General features: G+C 36.6%; 2 protein-coding genes across 6 annotated transcripts in view; one reads left to right on the plus strand and one right to left on the minus strand.

The window, feature by feature from the left end:
- The window catches only part of LOC131538747 (gastrula zinc finger protein XlCGF8.2DB-like), a 149,236-nt gene extending 133,295 nt beyond the window's left edge, over nucleotides 1-15,941 (plus strand). The window contains exons 1-3 of one of the 3 annotated variants that reach the window (XM_058772829.1): nucleotides 7,979-10,473; nucleotides 14,064-14,440; nucleotides 14,693-15,941. In XM_058772829.1, coding sequence (XP_058628812.1) covers nucleotides 10,389-10,473; nucleotides 14,064-14,440; nucleotides 14,693-15,223 — 993 coding nt within the window. In that variant the 5' untranslated portion in view covers nucleotides 7,979-10,388 and the 3' untranslated portion in view covers nucleotides 15,224-15,941. Of the gene's footprint in view, nucleotides 1-7,978; nucleotides 10,474-14,063 lie in introns of those variants that run through there. The other 2 variants (XM_058772827.1, XM_058772828.1) reach the window with 2 other exon arrangements.
- LOC131538824 (gastrula zinc finger protein XlCGF7.1-like) lies at nucleotides 1,166-16,272 on the minus strand. 3 transcript variants are annotated; one of them, XM_058772970.1, is made up of 3 exons: nucleotides 16,179-16,272; nucleotides 2,792-2,899; nucleotides 1,166-2,202 (listed from the first exon to the last, which is right to left on the minus strand). In XM_058772970.1, the coding sequence occupies exons 2-3, from the start codon at nucleotides 2,874-2,876 to the stop codon at nucleotides 1,601-1,603; spliced, it is 687 nt and encodes a 228-aa protein (XP_058628953.1). In that variant the 5' UTR covers nucleotides 2,877-2,899; nucleotides 16,179-16,272; the 3' UTR covers nucleotides 1,166-1,600. The 3 variants fall into 3 exon arrangements, with proteins under 3 accessions (XP_058628953.1, XP_058628956.1, XP_058628955.1); XM_058772973.1 differs by lacking the exon at nucleotides 16,179-16,272 and adding an exon at nucleotides 14,933-15,053; XM_058772972.1 differs by lacking the exon at nucleotides 16,179-16,272 and adding an exon at nucleotides 3,276-4,956.
- Nucleotides 16,273-17,690: the final 1,418 nt, after the last annotated feature.

The following is a 17,690-nucleotide window of genomic DNA, read 5'->3' on the forward strand; positions in this document are numbered from 1 at the left end:
TCAGGTGTTACTCCTCATCTATCATTGTTAGGAGTGAATGATGTTCAGTTTCTAAATATACGATGCATTAAGCTGTTTACAAGAAACACATAAACTGTAGAAGTATATCCTTCACACAAGTTCACAGAGAGTATTAAAAAGTACACCTAAATTTTAGTATATATTAGTGAAGTTATAAGCCCCTTTCACACTGCATGTTGGTCCCGGAAAATTGCCGGAGTGCCTTCCGTGTGAACGCAAACACGTGCCGGGTTGGGGACCTAGTAACATTGCAGGGTTCAGTCCCGGAACGAGCGCTGTGTGAACAAAGGCCGGATCAATGCCGTAAAGGGTGTGTCGTAGTGATGACGCACGTTATCGTGTGACTGTTTTACCGGGTGTTTTGAAGGCAGATTAACGTTCGCGATGAACTAATATGTGCAAACTGTAATGAAGCAGAGATCAGGGAGCTCCCCACTATCCGCGCTGAAGCTGAGATCGTCGCCAGCTTTAGTGAAACGGTATGCGTCACATTACCCGTCATCGTAATGTCACGTGTCTATACGGGATCTTTACGGGATGTGTGTGAACGCACACACATATTCCGGAAAATCACTGTCAGTGTGAATGAACCAAACTCAAACGATCCCGGGACAAATCACGGAACACATTATCCGTGTACTTTCTGGAATCCCTGTGTGAAAGGGGCTATAGTTTTGAGACAAAATACCTGCAATATCCCTTTACACCTGTAGGAATCTCAGAAGTGAAGATCAGGAGACTGAGTGAATCTCCAGCAGGTTCTTGATTGAGATGGTACTGTGTGACGCTGCAGTCATCAAGACTGACTAAAGCACTGAATCACTGTAGTTTTAAACAGATTTCAGGAGGCTGTCATTAGAAGATAAAGTATGCAATGGATGTGAGCAGTTACAGGAGTTTACCCAGATTTTCAGCAACTATAATCCAATCTGCATAACTATAACACTCATTATTACAGAGATCAGGGAAGGTCACACCTACAGACATCACATTCGCATTTAAAGCGACATGCAATAAAACGCCTGTAGACAGAGCTGTTTTAGACAGGGTAAAAACAGTTTTGTTTTACACTACCATTGAGAAATTTTAACCAAACTATGTTACAGACTTTTCATTAAGACCTAAAGTATCATATCAACTTGTGGGAAAAAATAAATTATATTCACATACACACACTGTACAAAAAAATTGCAATTTAGCTGTTTCAAAAGGAACTTTTTATGTTGACAACTTACAGTTTCTGAATTTGGTAATTCATCTTGACACTTTAAGGCACATCATTTTTAAGGTACATTTTAATGCTTCCCTTTGATTTTATTAAAGCACACATATGACAAGTGCTGAGCACAACCTCCATCTCTGGCTCAGCACCAGCCAAAGCACAAAAGCATTTTTGAATTTATTAATTTAGCAGTTAATCACATGACACACTGAACAGTAATCACTCCGGTGTGATTGTACATGTTAAAGAGCTACTTTACGTCCAAAACTCTGATATTCTATTTGCTGTCTTTTGAGCACTTGTCAGGTCTAATGCAAAAAAGATAAATCCAAATTAACACCATTTAAATGGCTTCTCTCACGTGTGAATCTTCATGTGTTTCGTAAGGTTTCCTTTTTCAGCGAAACTCTTTCCACATTGTTGGCAGGTGAAAGGTTTCTCTCCAGTGTGAATTCTTATGTGGCTATCGAGGTGTTGTTTATATGTAAAACTTTTTCCACATTGAGAACATGTGTGAGGTTTCTCTCCAGTGTGAATTTTCATGTGGTTTTTAAGGTTTGATTTTTGAATGAAACTCTTTCCACACAGTTTGCAGGTGTAAGGCTTCTCTCCAGAATGAATTCTCATGTGGTCTTTAAGGTTTCCTTTTTTAGTAAAACTCCTTCCACATTGTTGGCAGGTGAAAGGTTTCTCTCCAGTGTGAATTCTCATGTGGTATTTAAGGTTTGCTTTTCTAATGAAACTCTTTCCACACAGTTTGCAGGTGTCAGGCATTTCTCCAGTGTGAACTCTCACATGGACTTCAAGGTTTCCTTTACTGTTGAAACTCTTTCCACACTGTTGGCAGGTGAAATATATTCTATTTGCTGTCTTTTGAGCACTTTTTCGTGTCTTTTCAGAATGAAAGATATCCTCTTCTTTACTGAGTTCTTGACTCTCCTCTTTCAGTGTAGTCAGGTCTAATGCAAAAAAAAAAAGATAAATCCAAATTAACACCATTTTAATGGCACAAAGAACAAACATCAAAACCAACAACATGTAGATCTTATATGCACTAAGCCAGTGGTGTCAAACTCAGTTCCTGGAGGGCCAAAGCTCTGCAGAATTTATCTCCAACCAGCCCCAAATCACACGTGCTTGGAAGTTTCTAGTGATACTGAAGACCTTGATTAGCTGGATCAGGTGTGTTTGATTAGGGTTGGAGCTAAACTGCAGAGCTGTGGCCTTCCAGGAATTGAGTTTGAGACCAACCCACTAAGCTATTAAAGGTGTTAAATGTAATCTCAAAACCTCTTCCCATTATTCGATGTGATGATGATAAAAAATAGCAGAGTTTATTGTATAATCTTAGTTTCGTATGTTTCAGTGCTCATTTTCGAGTTAATGGGTCATGTGATCTCAACATGTCCGTCCACATGAGGTGACCTGCTCCATGTCAAATAAAACCACTTTAATTACAAGACTGATAAGACATTCTTCAAAAATATCATTCCTTTTCTGTAGTGTTGTACATTTTAATGAGGATCAGCTTTCAAAATGAAAACCAACCTGCTTGTTCTTCAGTATCTTCATGTTTGACTCTGAATGTTTCTTCAATCTTCATGTCTTCACTCTCCTCTTTAATAAATGCCATCTTTATAATAGTGTCATGTGGATCTGTAAGAGAAGAATCACAAATTCCTAAAGTTATCAAAGACACAGATCTTCTATCTTATATAAGAAAGTGTGATATTAACTACGAAGCATTTGTGATATTTCCAGTTAAGAATTACGTCAAGTATCTTTATATGAGTTCACTGATTAAAGCTGTACAGGTTCGGTTTCATCAACCAGCAAAAATATGACAGCATACTCAGGTGTTACTCCTCATCTATCATTGTTAGGAGTGAATGATGTTCAGTTTCTAAATATAAGATGCATTAAGCTGTTTATAAGAAACACATAAACTGTAGAAGTATATCCTTCACGGGGTATTAAAAAGTACACATCAATTTTATAATATTATTGCAGTTATAGTTTTGAGACAAAATACCTGCAATATCCCTTTACACCTGTAGGAAACTCAGAAGTGAAGATCAGGAGACTGAGTGAATCTCATCAAGACTGACTAAAGCACTGAATCACTGTAGTTTTAAACAGATTTCAGGAGGTCGTCATTAGAAGATTAAGTATGCAAAGCATGTGAGCAGTTACAGGAATTGACCCAGATTTTCAGCAACTCTAATCCAATCAGCATAACTATAACACTCATTATCACAGAGATCAGGGAAGGTCACACCTACAGACATCACATTCACACTTAATCCAGATACTGATTAGCATGAACAAAGACCATCAGTTAAAGTAGAGTCCTGCTCGGGACGGATTTTTCAGTCCTGCTCCGGCAAGATTCTGGCACGCTCCTGCAGAAATATATCTTATCTGGTCCCGCTCCCGCCCGTGACATTCATGTTTTGTCCCCCAATTATTTTCAGGGAAACGCACGGTAAACGTAGTTCCAGGCAGGTCTCATTACCCCACAACGACACTGGCCAAACAAATAAATATTATTTTTCTAATAATCCAACACCTCCGTTGCTAATGGTTCTGTAACATCTCCTAAACTTCACAACATCCCAGCATAAACGCTCCCGATAAAATATTTGTTGTTTAGGCTAAGCATCAACATTCACAAACCACTGTTATTTTTAACAGAAAAGCAAGCATGAGCTGCTGCGTGCATGGTTAGGCATGGCAAAATGCGAGCAGCGCTTCCTTTATTATCACTAAAAGCTGACATCTCCATTCATCGCGATCTCATAAAGCTCTGTTATAACACAATGAATCTTTTACAATGTCTATACTTTGCATGTTAAAATGAGAATGGATTCTAACTTAATCACCTTAGCCATTGCGTTCCAGAAATCAGCAGCCGAGTCTGTGATTGGCTACATTGCGCAACCCTTTAAACACGTGTTATATATGTCACGAATCTGGTCCGTGGTTTTCTGTCCGATTGTCACCAGAGGTCGCACCTTCCATCATATTGACTCTCACACTACACAGACTGTTACACTTACACTGGACTTCAGTTCCCACAATCCATTTCACTCTGATTATGCACATGGCTGTAGCCAATCACACACTCTACAGTACATAAACCATGGACTTCCTCTTTCTCACTGCCGAGTATTGTTTAGCGTTCATCACTGTCATAGCTGATAGCTACTTTACGGAGCCTGCTTAAGTTTTGCTAGTTGTCTAAGTCAGTCTAGTCCTGTTCATTGCTCATTTCCTGATCATTGTTCTGTTGTGGATTTTCCCTTTGTCTTGCCTTTTTGGATTATGTTTGCACCTCGCCTGGATTATTGCTCACGTTATCGGATTATTTTGTCAAACCCTCTGGATATTGTTTGCCGATCGAAGACCCACCTTTGCCCTAGGAATACTCTTGCGTCTTGCCCTCAACATATCTGTTTGCTGGTGTTCAACCCTGCCTGAGTTTTGACTATGTTTATAAATCCGCTCGCCTCACGTCTTGTTCATCCCGTTACAATAAAAAGAAACTCTGCCTAGCTTGCGCATGTTAATAATTTGAATGGTAATATTAGCTGTTCTTTTTGCTTTTGTGCAACAGATAAATAACAATTTGTATGTTTTAGACATTTTATGTTTGGATAATTTCTATTTTGCGGGAGTCCCGCAAAGAATTTTATTCTCCCGCATCCTGCACTGAGTTAGTCTTCAGATTTAAATCTCATTGAAAATATTTGGTGGAATTTGAAGAATGCATTGGCAATGTGAAAACCAAAGATTATCAGTAATCTGGAAATATATATATATTTTTAAATTATATTTTTATTTTGACCTTAAAGAAACAGAGTACAAAACAACAACAACTAGAACTAGAACAGGGTTCCTCAATAGGTGGCCCCGCGCTAATTTCAAATAATGTGTCATGAAAATTCAAACGCAGCATCAGAAAGCGACATTAACTTACATCGTGTCTACACCGGACACAACAAAATACAATAGAACTTACTATAATCGGTGATGCTGTCTACACTGGATGCCACGCGGCACTGTGCGACAAATCCCCGACAGTAAACTGCTAACTCGTTCTATTTATGACGTACTGACACAACGTTCAAATGATCTGCAATGCATTGTCATATCCAGTGTGGATACTGTAACAGCAAAAACATGGCAAGTGTGAAATAAAGAAAAGTGGAAAATAGATGACAGTTTTGAGTGAGTGAGTGATACCATCTTTGTTATGGATGTTGGTTCGCAGTGAGTTCACAGTTTAGAAAATTTAGAGCTGTTAAACTGGCAAATGGAGGTTTCAAAAAGTATTGAATAAAAGAGTGCCGTTAATTGTGGCCAATGTGTATTTGAGAAAAACTTTTATTTCATAATGATATTTGCCCCCATTTTAAATTCTCATTATCCAATGAAAGGTTAGATTTTTGTGAATTTTTTAAATAAAAGATCAAAAGGATTAACAATGCAGATTAATTTTAACGGCCTTCTTTGATCATATTTACCAAGGGTGCCGATATTTTTGGCCATGACTGTAAATGTTTAGAGCCATTTTGATTAACTTAACATCCTCAGAATCAGTCAAATGTGCATCAGTCACTTTCTATGATAGTTTAATTATGCCTTTTTGTTCATGGCAGCAGAATGTCTTGTAGGTCATATTTTGTATTAATAATTTTGATTACAGCTATATTGGTTCAGTTCTTTGTCTGTTCTTGTCATGTATGGTGTGGTTTTGATCATGTTACTTATTTCTCATGAGTGCCTTTGTCTTTGTGTTTTGATCAGATAAAGTGCTGTTTCTGAATAGATTCTCTTAGCAACTCTTCTGCTTTACAACCAATTGTTTTTTTTTAATCCAAATTCTACCAATATACAACAAATGGTGTAAAACAAGAGGAGGCCTGCATGTTAGAAATGAGCAGAATTTATACAAATAACACATGAATTATATATTATTATGCCTCTTTTTTTGCAAAAATCTAAACACGAATCCATAACTTCTAATTCAATTCCCCAAACTTCCTATATACAGGTCAAAATGAAGCTCTCCACTTGAAACAACTCAATCTTGCTGAAAAACCAAAATTTGCTCTCAGACACGACACACAAACCCTCAAACACACACACATACACTACAACACAGTCTTACACACTGATGAGATAAATTCAAAACAATACTACAAAAATGGTAATAAGTGTTGTTTTATTCCTCAATTTAATGTACTGTATAGTACGGTACAATACAGCAAACAACAACTAAAAATAATTATTCTGCCCCAGCTTCCCGTCTTTGGTCTGGGACAGGCCAAAGAACCTCTTCAGCATCAGGCAGCGGGGGTAAAATCCTCTCGCATGCCTGATGTCTTTGTGCCATTGTTCATAAACAAGATCGTCAAAATGCTTAGTCATGTTGTCAATATAACACTGCACTCTGTTAGTATTACCTGATGTAAACTATGGCAACAGTTTGGATGACAGTTACTGTACTGAAATGCAGAAGACTGCACTTCTTATGTATGCCATATATCTATTTCAAATGTACACATTACTGTATGTGGGATATTGATTGAAAAAGACTGGATATGATTCACTGTTACACTTTTACTAGTGGTCTGACCAAAACAAAATAAAAAAGCACACATTACAATGTCATTGTGAAATAGAAAAGAAAAATAAATATGTGCACAAAGGCGAAAAGAAAAATTAGAAAGTCCACTGTCAGAATTTGTAACTCTAGTGTTGTCCTCTGTCTATATACTTTCCAATTGAAGGTTCATGAGATGCACCTTTGAGCTATTTCAGATAACTGGTTTGTCATTGGTTGATCTATATTCTCTTCATTAGTGAAAGTCAAGACTCACTTGAACAATTCATGGCAAATTTATAAAAAGTTTATAAAAATTGATAAAAATAGAAATGTGTAGAAAATATGCCTGACAGTTTATGACAACTAGATCAACCATTTTGCATTTACCATAATGACTTATACGATGAACTAATGACTTGAGGTTTTGAGGGGTAAGACTATAGCACAGAGAACTATATAATACATCTTGAGCAATATGACAAGAGAAACTGATAATGTAGGGAACTACAGAGAAATGTACATAATCAGTGGCATGAATGTACCAAAGCAATCGCAACTTGTTCAAAAGAATGAGAAACTTTTTATGACGTGCACAAGTGACTAGATGATGTGGAGGTTGAACAATTTCATTTCTGATTTGAGAAATGCACCAAAGCCACTGAGAAAAACTAAGCTGACTTTGGATCGAAGGTTCTGAGTGGTGTGTGATAAATTTTGACTCTTAGTGTTTCCACTTGGGTAATTGTGTGCTAATTGAGCTCAAACTGTGCAGACTTGAGTGAACAATATTGAATGCTAGTGCTTTCTAAATGACCACATGGTGTAAGCGCTGAGAAACGATACGTAGGGATTTGTGGGTAGCGTTTTGCAGTAACAGTTCACCAAATCTGACTCGTGTGTCAAAGCAGGAGAATAGTGTTTATAGTTCAGCAAAATGGGTGTGCTTTTTGAAAAATTTTAATTCAAAAGACTGGTTATAGTGTTTTAGCAATCGAGAAAAACTGTATTATTATTATATAATAAACTCAAATGCATACATATGTACATATTGCCATATATCAAATAAAAAATAAATAAATAAATATAAAAAGTATGTAATTCAAATGATCTCAGTGACTTTACTATTTATACTTTATTAATCTTTATGAATATTTACCTTCAGTTCAGTTTAACTTTTAAAAAAAATGTCAGGTCTTCATAAATTTGGCTTTATGTAGAGAGAACTGATGCATAGTTTACCGTATAATCGCTATTTATATTCTCCAAAATACTTCCAAGTCATGTTTATTTTCTAACACAGGCACATCAATGAATTTGTTAATTCACTTTGTTAATTTTATGACTGGACATTAATTATGCTGTCATTTCAATGTAATTACTGCAAAAGACAATTATATTGGTCAAAATTAAATCATAGCCTAAAAAAGTCAGCAGACAGATAAATTAAGTTTAAATTCTAAATGAATCTCTTTGCTGTTGGTGTGTGAATACAAATGTAAAATAATTATTTTGTCAGTGATGCTCTTGTTTTTCTGCCTCATTTCTTTAATTGGTGTCATTGTCAATGCTAATCAGTAGGGCTGCAACTAACGATTATTTTAATAATCGATTAATCTGTCGATTATTTTTTCGATTAATCGATGAATCGGATTTTTAAAAAAAAGAAAGAAAAGCATTCATTTCCAACCCTTTATTCAAAAACAGAACTAAAATCTTTAGAAAGTGCACAAACATGTTGCTCCTTGAACATCCCTGAGCTGTTATAATAATAATAATAAAATAAAATAAAAATAGACTAACACAAAAAACATACACATGTATGCTTTACATCTGCCAAATATGTAGACTTTTTGGGGGGGGAGTGCAAAAAATTAAATAATTTAACAACACTGCGTCGTTAGCGTTGGTATTGTATCAGACACTTGCATTTAACATTATATGAAAATCAAGCTCAAATGGAGTTAATAATGTTTTTGACCAGAGAATGACGGAGATGGAGTGTTTTGTCTGTCATTAGAACGGCTGTAACTGTTATCTGAAGCAGCAAGTGCATTATGCTTTCATCAACTTTTACAGGTTATATAACTTTGATTGTAGCTATATGGGCGCTTAGTTTTTTCTTGTTTAATACACTTGGCCAAAATCTCAAATTAAGCGCTTATGCACATAATGCACAGGATATTTAAAACGTATATAGACAGCAAATAACTAATTCTTCTCCACTCTTCAAACACACAAAAACTTTATCCTTTACTGACATAGTGTTTGAGTAAAGAAAACGCTGTACTATTCAAACACCAATTATTTATTCACCCTTGCATTGCGAAAAAGCGGAGATCTGTCTCCAGGCTGTGCGCGGCGCGTCAATCTGAACGGAGGCGGGGTGAAGTTACGAGGTCTCGCTGAGAGCTCGATGATCCAATGGCGTTACGAAGTTTTACTGACAAGTTATTTTAATGCTTATCATTGGTTTACTATTTTTAAAACTCAATGATTTAAAATAATAAAAACGAATTATAAGCGACTCAAGTTTGGATAATTTTTCACAGCACCTGACTGGGCTAGGGTATGGCAACTGTCATACTCTGCCATACGCAAACGCCGCCCCGCTCCCACACCTTGGATGACTTGGGTCGCACGGATTTCTCTGCCTCCGCCATGTATCTTTCCTCTACCTCCGCTCGTTTTTTTTTTTTTACTTTTTTTTTTTTTTTTTATGAGGCGCCAAACTCTGCTACCATCCGTGCGCGAGAGAGACCGAGTGTGTTCACTCCGCTCCGCGCTCAACTAAAGTTTTTTTTTTTTTTTTAAATAATAAAACGTCTCCGCGTTGCGCGACACAACGAATCGATTATGAAATTCGTTGCCAACGCTTTTAGTAATCGATTTTTATCGATTTAATCGATTCGTTGTTGCAGCCCTACTAATCAGTATGTGAATTACGTGTGAATGTATCTGGAGTTTCTCTGATCTCTCTGATAATGAGTGCTATAGTTCTGCTGATTGTTTTACAGCTGCTGAGTTTCTCCAGAGTCTGAGTGATTGAACTAGAACTGCTCACATCCTTTGATACTGTGTTTAAGCTGGTGATCTGAGTGCTTTGTCTTCAGCTGTAAGAACAGCCTCCTGAAATCTGTATAAAACTACAGTGATTCAGTGCTTTAGTCAGTCTTGATGACCGCAGCGCGACACAGTACCATCTCAATCAAGAACCTGCTGAAGACTCACTCAGTCTCCTGATCTTCACTTCTGAGATTCCTACGTTTAATTGGATATTGGTCATATTTTTGGCTAACTGAAGGAACTGAACAGGTACAGCTTTAATCAGTGAACCATATTCTATTCTAAAAAATATATATTAAAAACTAAATTCCTTATATAAAAGAACATTATCAGCTAAATCAGTTAGATCAAGCAAAGGCTATAATTATGTTCCATTTGGATTTATTTTTCTTCTTAAACAGGACAAAGTGTCCAAACAAACAGGAAAACTCCTGCTGAATCAACTGAGATCTACGTGACACTACTATAAAGATGGCATTTATTAAAGAGGGGAGTGAAGACATGAAGATTGAAGAAACATTTAGAGTCAAACATGAAGATACTGAGGAACAAACAGGTTGGTTTCATTAAAAAAAGTCATGAGTTCAAGGCACTCAAAAGTATTCACTGCACTGTATACACTGCAGTCTTCACCTCAATTAATTAGTTAATTAAATATTGATTAAAGATACTAAAGATATCCAGTGTAGAGAAATGAATAATTCATTTTCTTTTGTTTGATTTTGATGAAATGACAGATACAGCATCAGGTTTATTAGGCTGCTGTCACTTTAAGACTGAATGCACACATCTAATATACTGACAAGCATTCGATTATTTTTTCAACTGTTTATGCACATTTAAGGCATGACTGACTGCATTTAAGTGAAAACTCACCAAGACGGACATTTTGACATATTTTTGTGTTTTTGCAAACCCAAAGCAGTAGCCTATACTTGTCTGTGTTTCACACCGTATCGGATCATGTGCACAGAAAGCCACCCGGGGAAGACTAAGATGATGCAGCCACTAGCTGTGTTTCCATAAAAGACTTACGCAAAACTTTTGCAATATTTTATAAATGTTGATAAAATTCTATGTATATTCTGAGGGTCCTGAAAACTTGGTTCCTCAAAAATCATTACCAAAATTCAACATGATACAACAATACTTTTTCTAAAACTTCTATATAAGATAGTCATAAAACATTTTTATAATGTTATTAGAAAATTTTATCTTAACAATCAGAAGAACATTGTAAGAATCAAATAAACTTCCTGTGAATTGGATGCCCATTTTCCACAAGTTGATATGATTCTTTAGGGTTTTAATGAAAAGTCTTTAACATACTTTGGGTAAAACTGATCAATTGTGGTGTAAAAAACACCCTTTTTACCCTGTCAAAATCAGCTCTGTTTTCAGCAAGCCATTATAGTCCATGTCGCTTTAAATGCTAATGAGCTCTGCTGACCCCGCCCCTCTCTTCCGTGGGGTGATGAGCAGACTGTAAACTTTGGCCGCGAAACTGGCTAACTAGCAAATTATTAGGAAAGGTGATTTGCAAAGATTCATGAAAACCCTTATACTCACTTTTTCTGTAGATGAAGCTGGATCACGACTGATTCGCGCGAACATAGGCAGATCGGGGATCATCGCATTACTTTAAAAAACTAAAGTAACGTTAATTCTGAATAATATAAATATATTTATTCAAACATAAACTAAATATTGAAGAACAGCAAAAAGTTATAATGAATATGCTATATGGTGCATATATTTAGTAAAATTCTCCTCTCAAGGGTTCATTTTTCTAGCTGACTAACGAGCTTATGGTCAACGAATATATTTTTTTCTAAGGAAATATTGTTTACAAGCTGTTATATTAATGTCTTTCCATGGTTGGAACACTGATTGAGCGATTACATTAGACAGGATACGGACTTCAGTAAGTTGTACTGTATCTTTTAACATACCTTTGGATGTTTATTCATGTTTATTTCGTTCTGTAACTGTATTAAAGTGGAGGACATGATCAGTTCATGTGCGCTTTGCGCCACTGCTTATAACAGCGACAAAACATTAGTTATTGTTTAAATTTTGTAATAAAATTGAATTTGAAATATGAGACTTTGTTTCATATGAAAAGTAACAAAGCTCAAAGCTTTACGGCGATTTATTGGATGGGATGTGCACTACAATGTTCTGTTCATTAACTGAAAACAGGCTAGACTAATTGATTCATCAAAATGAGAATTGATTAAAATCGAGAAATCGATATTTTTTACCCAGCCCTACTAGCCATTATTTTTAATTAAAGGAAAAATAGGCATGTATGTTTAGCGAAGCGGCTAGTATAAACACAAGCATTGAATAGAGTAGCTGTGTTCAGCTGAGGGGTTTTGTTGGGTGTATTTTCAATTTGTTCAATTTGAAGGGTAATGGAAAAGCAGCTAGTGCTCAGTGGGAGTAGAAATCTCTCTAGCTGCAGAATATTCAACCAGCTAGAGCTTATTTATTGACCCTGCAACATTTATAAGCTGAAATAAGGCTATGATTATCAACAAAACAATTTGTGAATGCAACAATAAGGGTGTATTCACACCAGGAAAGTCCGCTAGTTCACTTGCTTTGGTCCGGACCAAATACAATGTTGTTGTTATTTAGTTTGGTGCGGTTCGCTTTCACACTGCCCTTTTTGCAAGTGAACCAGAAATTGTAAACAAAACTATACGTGTGCCAAGGTCATCCGTTCATTGGACAGAAATCCTCAAGCAGCGAAAACAGGAAGTGCAAAAACAGGCTAATCATGGAGATCTTTCGTAGTGCAATTTTTATTCTTTTGCTGATTTGCTGTCATGAGATAAAAACGCAATATGAAGAAACTTATGAGCATCATATATGAGACAATGTCATACAATGTTGTAATTACGACTTGACAAAAATAAAATCTATAGATAAAATACTCAAAGCATATCAAAATGTTAGTTTAAACATTTAACCTAGATAAATGTGCGCTATTAGGCACACATCCAATCGTTTGTGTGGAGAGTGGAAGCTGAAGCGCGTTTCAGGACATCAGGAAACAAATTAAATACGCCGTAATTGTTGCTCATTAAGGTAATAATAATACATCGTTCAGAACTGTAAAGGGTATATTTAGGGTAGAAAACTAATAGGATGCACGTCCCGTCAACAATGAACCGTAACTCAGTGAATATTTTCCTTACAGACGTGATGAATATATCTATAGAATGCTTTGAATTACTACAAAACGAAATAAGTCATATCCAAAACAAAAACTCTTTCGTTATAATACGTAAAGATGCATTTCTTTCTAAAGGCGCGTCCAATGAGGAGATGGCGAGTCAGGATTTTTAACTTCATCTTTGTGACACTAACTCAGAAAACACTAGTTTATTAATAAATAATTCAAATATCTCTTTACTATTTCCCCCAGACACATTCATTGTAACTTTTGCTGAAGCTTTGCGGCAAGCTTTAGCCTATTTAGTGCGCTCATGTCACGTTGCTATGGGCGCTATGGTCACGAAAACTCACAATTTGCACGCGTTTTTAAGCATTGTGGTTTGAAAACAAGTGATTTAAGCGATTGAAATGCAAACAACAGCACTATATGCGCGAGCTGTGTGTTTTCTGAGCGTACTTTCTGCAATTGGATCGGATCAAGGCCGGTGCATATTCACACCTTAAACGAACCGTACCAGAGTTCGTTTGGAAGTGGACCGAGACCACCTCTTCAGCTGGGTCTCGGTATGCTTGTTTAGTCCGCTATTGGTGCGCACCCGCTGCATTCTCACCTGCCCAAACGAACCGTACCAAGAGGGGAAACGAACTCTAGTACGATTCAACCGAACTAAATGAGGCAGGGTGTGAAAGCACCCTAAAACAAAATGAATTCAACAACCAGGTACTTAATTGTGGAAAACAATGTAATGGTACATCCCTTTATCAAGATCTAGATGGGTGGAGATCCTAAAGAAAGCAAAGAATGAACAATATTGACAAAGGTTCTGAGACTACAGGTTACACCTATAGCATCCAGGATACATGTTTGGATTTGATGCTTTTCATGTCTAAATGTTTTGATGTCTGTTGTTTTATGTCATTGAACTGGTTTTAACTTGTATTTGTCCCTTTTCACTTCAGACCTGATGGCACTGAAAGAGGAGAGTCGAGAACTGAATGAAACGGAAGAGAAAGATCAGAATGAGGAACATCATGATTTCAAAACTGAAGAAAAAACAATTAGTTGCTCACAGACTGAAAAGATGTCCTCGCAAAAAAAATCTCAAAAAACTAAAATATGCCCTCAATGTGGAAAATGTTTTACACAGAGAAAAAACCTTATGGCTCACATGAGAATTCACACTGGAGAGAAACCTTACACCTGCTCTCAGTGTGGAAAATGTTTTAGACGGGAAAAAAACCATAAGGCTCACATGAGAATTCACACTGGAGAGAAACCTTACACATGCAAACTGTGTGGGAAGAGTTTCTTATTAAATAACGGTCTTAAGACTCACATGAGAATTCACACCGGAGAGAAACCTTACACATGCCCTCAGTGTGGAAAGAGTTTCAGAGTTCAAGGAACCCTTAAAACTCACATACGAATTCACACTGGAGAGAAACCTTACACATGCAAACTGTGTGGGAAAAGTTTCTCATTTAGTGGAGGTTTTAGGACTCACATGAGAATTCACAATGAAAATAATCCATTAAAATGCCTTCAGTGTGGAAAGTGTTTTACACAGAAAAAAACCCTTAATGCCCACTTGAGAGTTCACACTGGAGAGAAGCCTTTCACCTGCCCTCAGTGTGGAAAGAGTTTCAGGCTCAAAGAAAGCCTAAAGACTCACATAAGAAGTCACACTGGAGAAAGACCATTCACATGCAATCAGTGTGGAAAGAGATTCAGATATAAAGACCATCTTAATAGGCACATGAAGATTCACTCAAGAGAGAAGAGTTTTAAATGTCATCAGTGCGAAAGGAGTTTCACAGACACAAATCACCTTCAGGATCATGTTAAACTTCACATCGGAGAAAAGCCTTTCATGTGCCATCACTGTGGAAAGAGTTGCTCAAGAGAAGATAGCCTCAAGACTCACATTAGAGCTCACACTGGAGAGAAACCCTTCACCTGCGAACAGTGTGGAAAGAGTTTCACAACTAAAGGAAACCTTCAGAGTCACAAGGTAGTTCACACTGGAGAGAGACCGTACGAATGTCTTCAGTGTGAGAAGAGTTTCAAATGTCAAAGCAGCATGAAACGTCATTTGCGAACTCATTCTGGGAAGAAATAGCCTTTTTCCTCAGAGTGACGAGGTTTAGAAAAAGGAGTAATTTCTACAATTTTCTGTGCATTCATTTAGGAAGACATTTAATTGTAGTCAGTGTAACAAACATTATTTGCCATCACACTGAAAAGTCATGCAAATGTGAGACCCTGTTTGTGTTCTTTGTTAAAGAGAATGACAAGAAAAACTGAATTCGGGCTACATCTGTCACCTTCATGACTACTTCTTGTACTTAATTTACTTGCATCCTTCATGTCTTTATGCTTCAACATAAGGCTTTTGATTTTCTTTTGTTCATTTGTACTTCTGTAGCCATACCTGACCACCTGCTTTGCTGTAGCTTCAAATATCGTATGGTTACAGTAGATTCCCTCAAATTTCGACTATGTAGAGTATGTCACTCAATTCCACGTGTTGATTCATCTGAATCAAAATATTGGTCAAACTTTTACCATGCTGGGAAAAGCAACAATGTAACTGGATAAATTAATTGACAAACTCAACAAAATGACTTGTTCCCATTGATTGTAGGTGTATTTTAGATTATTGTTTAGTTGATTTCCATTGAATGTTGTAATGTCTGGATATTTGGGGCAGTCGTGGCCTAATGGATAGTCGGACTTGTAACCTGAAGGTCACGGACTGCAACACAAGTTATTTACATTTCATTATGCCATGGTCTGTCTGAATACTCGATTATTTTGTCAGTTACAAAAAAAAAAATTTTTTTTGATCTTGACGATCAATTTTGTATGGTTTTATCAACTCCATATCATCATATAACTACAAGACGGTATGTCATATATTTGCTGGAAAGTGTTTGTCTCCTCTTTGCTGCCATCTTGTTACTCATAACTAGGTTAGGAGTCAGGAAGTCTAGGAATGAGAGTAAAATTACGTCATTCTTAGAATTTTGACACACTTAAGATTAAAATTTTACTCTGAGTGGCTTTATACATACGGCCCCAGGTCGTAATGTGCTAAATCAGGGGTGCCCAATCCTGCTCCTGGTGATCGACTGTCCTGCAAAGTTCAGCTCCAACTCTTAATTAAACACACCTGCCTTTAATTTTCAAGCGATCCTAAAGACCTTAATTAGTTGCTTCGGGTGTGTTTGATTAGAGTTGGAGCTGAACTTTGCAGGACAGTCGATTGCCAGGAGCAGGACTGAGCACACCTGTGCTAAATCAACAATGAACTGATTTTGACTGAAAAATTGACTGTTTACTTTTGACAAACAACTTGGCCAAGTAAGTGCAAAACAACACAATGTAACTTAAAATGGTAAAAATTTACAGTAATGTAAACAAATATGTGCAGTGTGCTGAAAAATGTGTCTTGTCATCCCTGTTACTCTGTCAATCCTGCTTCTTTAATCAATTTCATAAATATGGTAAAAAGGTCATTGCATGAAATCAGTGCCTTTTCCACTTGGAAAAATAAAATAAGTTGAATCAACTTTTTTTTTTTTTTAAATATCCATGAAATGAAGACACCTTAAAATGACAAGAAATTGTATTGTGCCATCTCAGGCTATGTAATTTTATTATTTTATGACTTCTACCTCATGTTTTGGTATTTTTGTCAACCCTGTTACCAACACAAGCATTACTAGACACTATAGTTTATTTACAGCTTTGTGATAGTTTTCACATACATGAGCAGCATTTTATCCCCTCTTTTCACTGGGATTGTTTCAAAATTTGGACTTTAAAAAATAGTTCTATATTTGTCATTCAGATGACCAAGAACATCCACATGTGGGTGACCACATGTCAGTTAAGGAAAATATATATTTTTACAAGAGGAGATGTTAAAAGGAGTTTTATCCAAAATAAAATATAAAGTTACAATGGGAAAACCTGGAATGCTGTATCAAATATCATTTTTACCATGCAATTTCAACTATTTTGGAAGTGCTTTTCTGTTGGACTTGTGTATATGTTTTATTTTATTTTGTTGAAAGTTGTTAAATTATTAAGCAGTGTGTCATGTAGTTTTTTGTCCTTGTATTTTATGTGGTGACCACTGGGAGGTGCTCAGGGTATATATATTTCTTTCTTGGTTTTCTTCCCTGATGTTACAAAGCAAAAGCAAAAGCTTCATGCTCGTTGCGTTCTAACAGGAAAGAGTGCTGTCTTTATTTAAAATCAACATTTACTTTTATAAACAACACCACTTTCTCACATATCGCACTGAAGCAGACTATGAATAGAGTGAATAATCCACTTTTGATCCATTAGTATCAACCAATTCAGCACCACCGCCATGGACAGCACCTGGTAAAGTCACATTTAAGAAGGCATATCTTATGCTGCATTCACGTGTTATTGGAATTATCGAACTATACCTCCTAAGTGTAGCAGAGTGAGGTATAGCCCTGGTATGATTGGCTGGCGTCATCCAACCAGGTGAACCAATCAGTGTTCGTACTTCACTACGATTGGTTAGTCATTTAAGTTTTATGAGCCTA

This window comes from Onychostoma macrolepis, chromosome 04 (genome assembly GCF_012432095.1).
Source record: "Onychostoma macrolepis isolate SWU-2019 chromosome 04, ASM1243209v1, whole genome shotgun sequence".
Classification (NCBI taxonomy): Eukaryota; Metazoa; Chordata; class Actinopteri; order Cypriniformes; family Cyprinidae; genus Onychostoma; species Onychostoma macrolepis.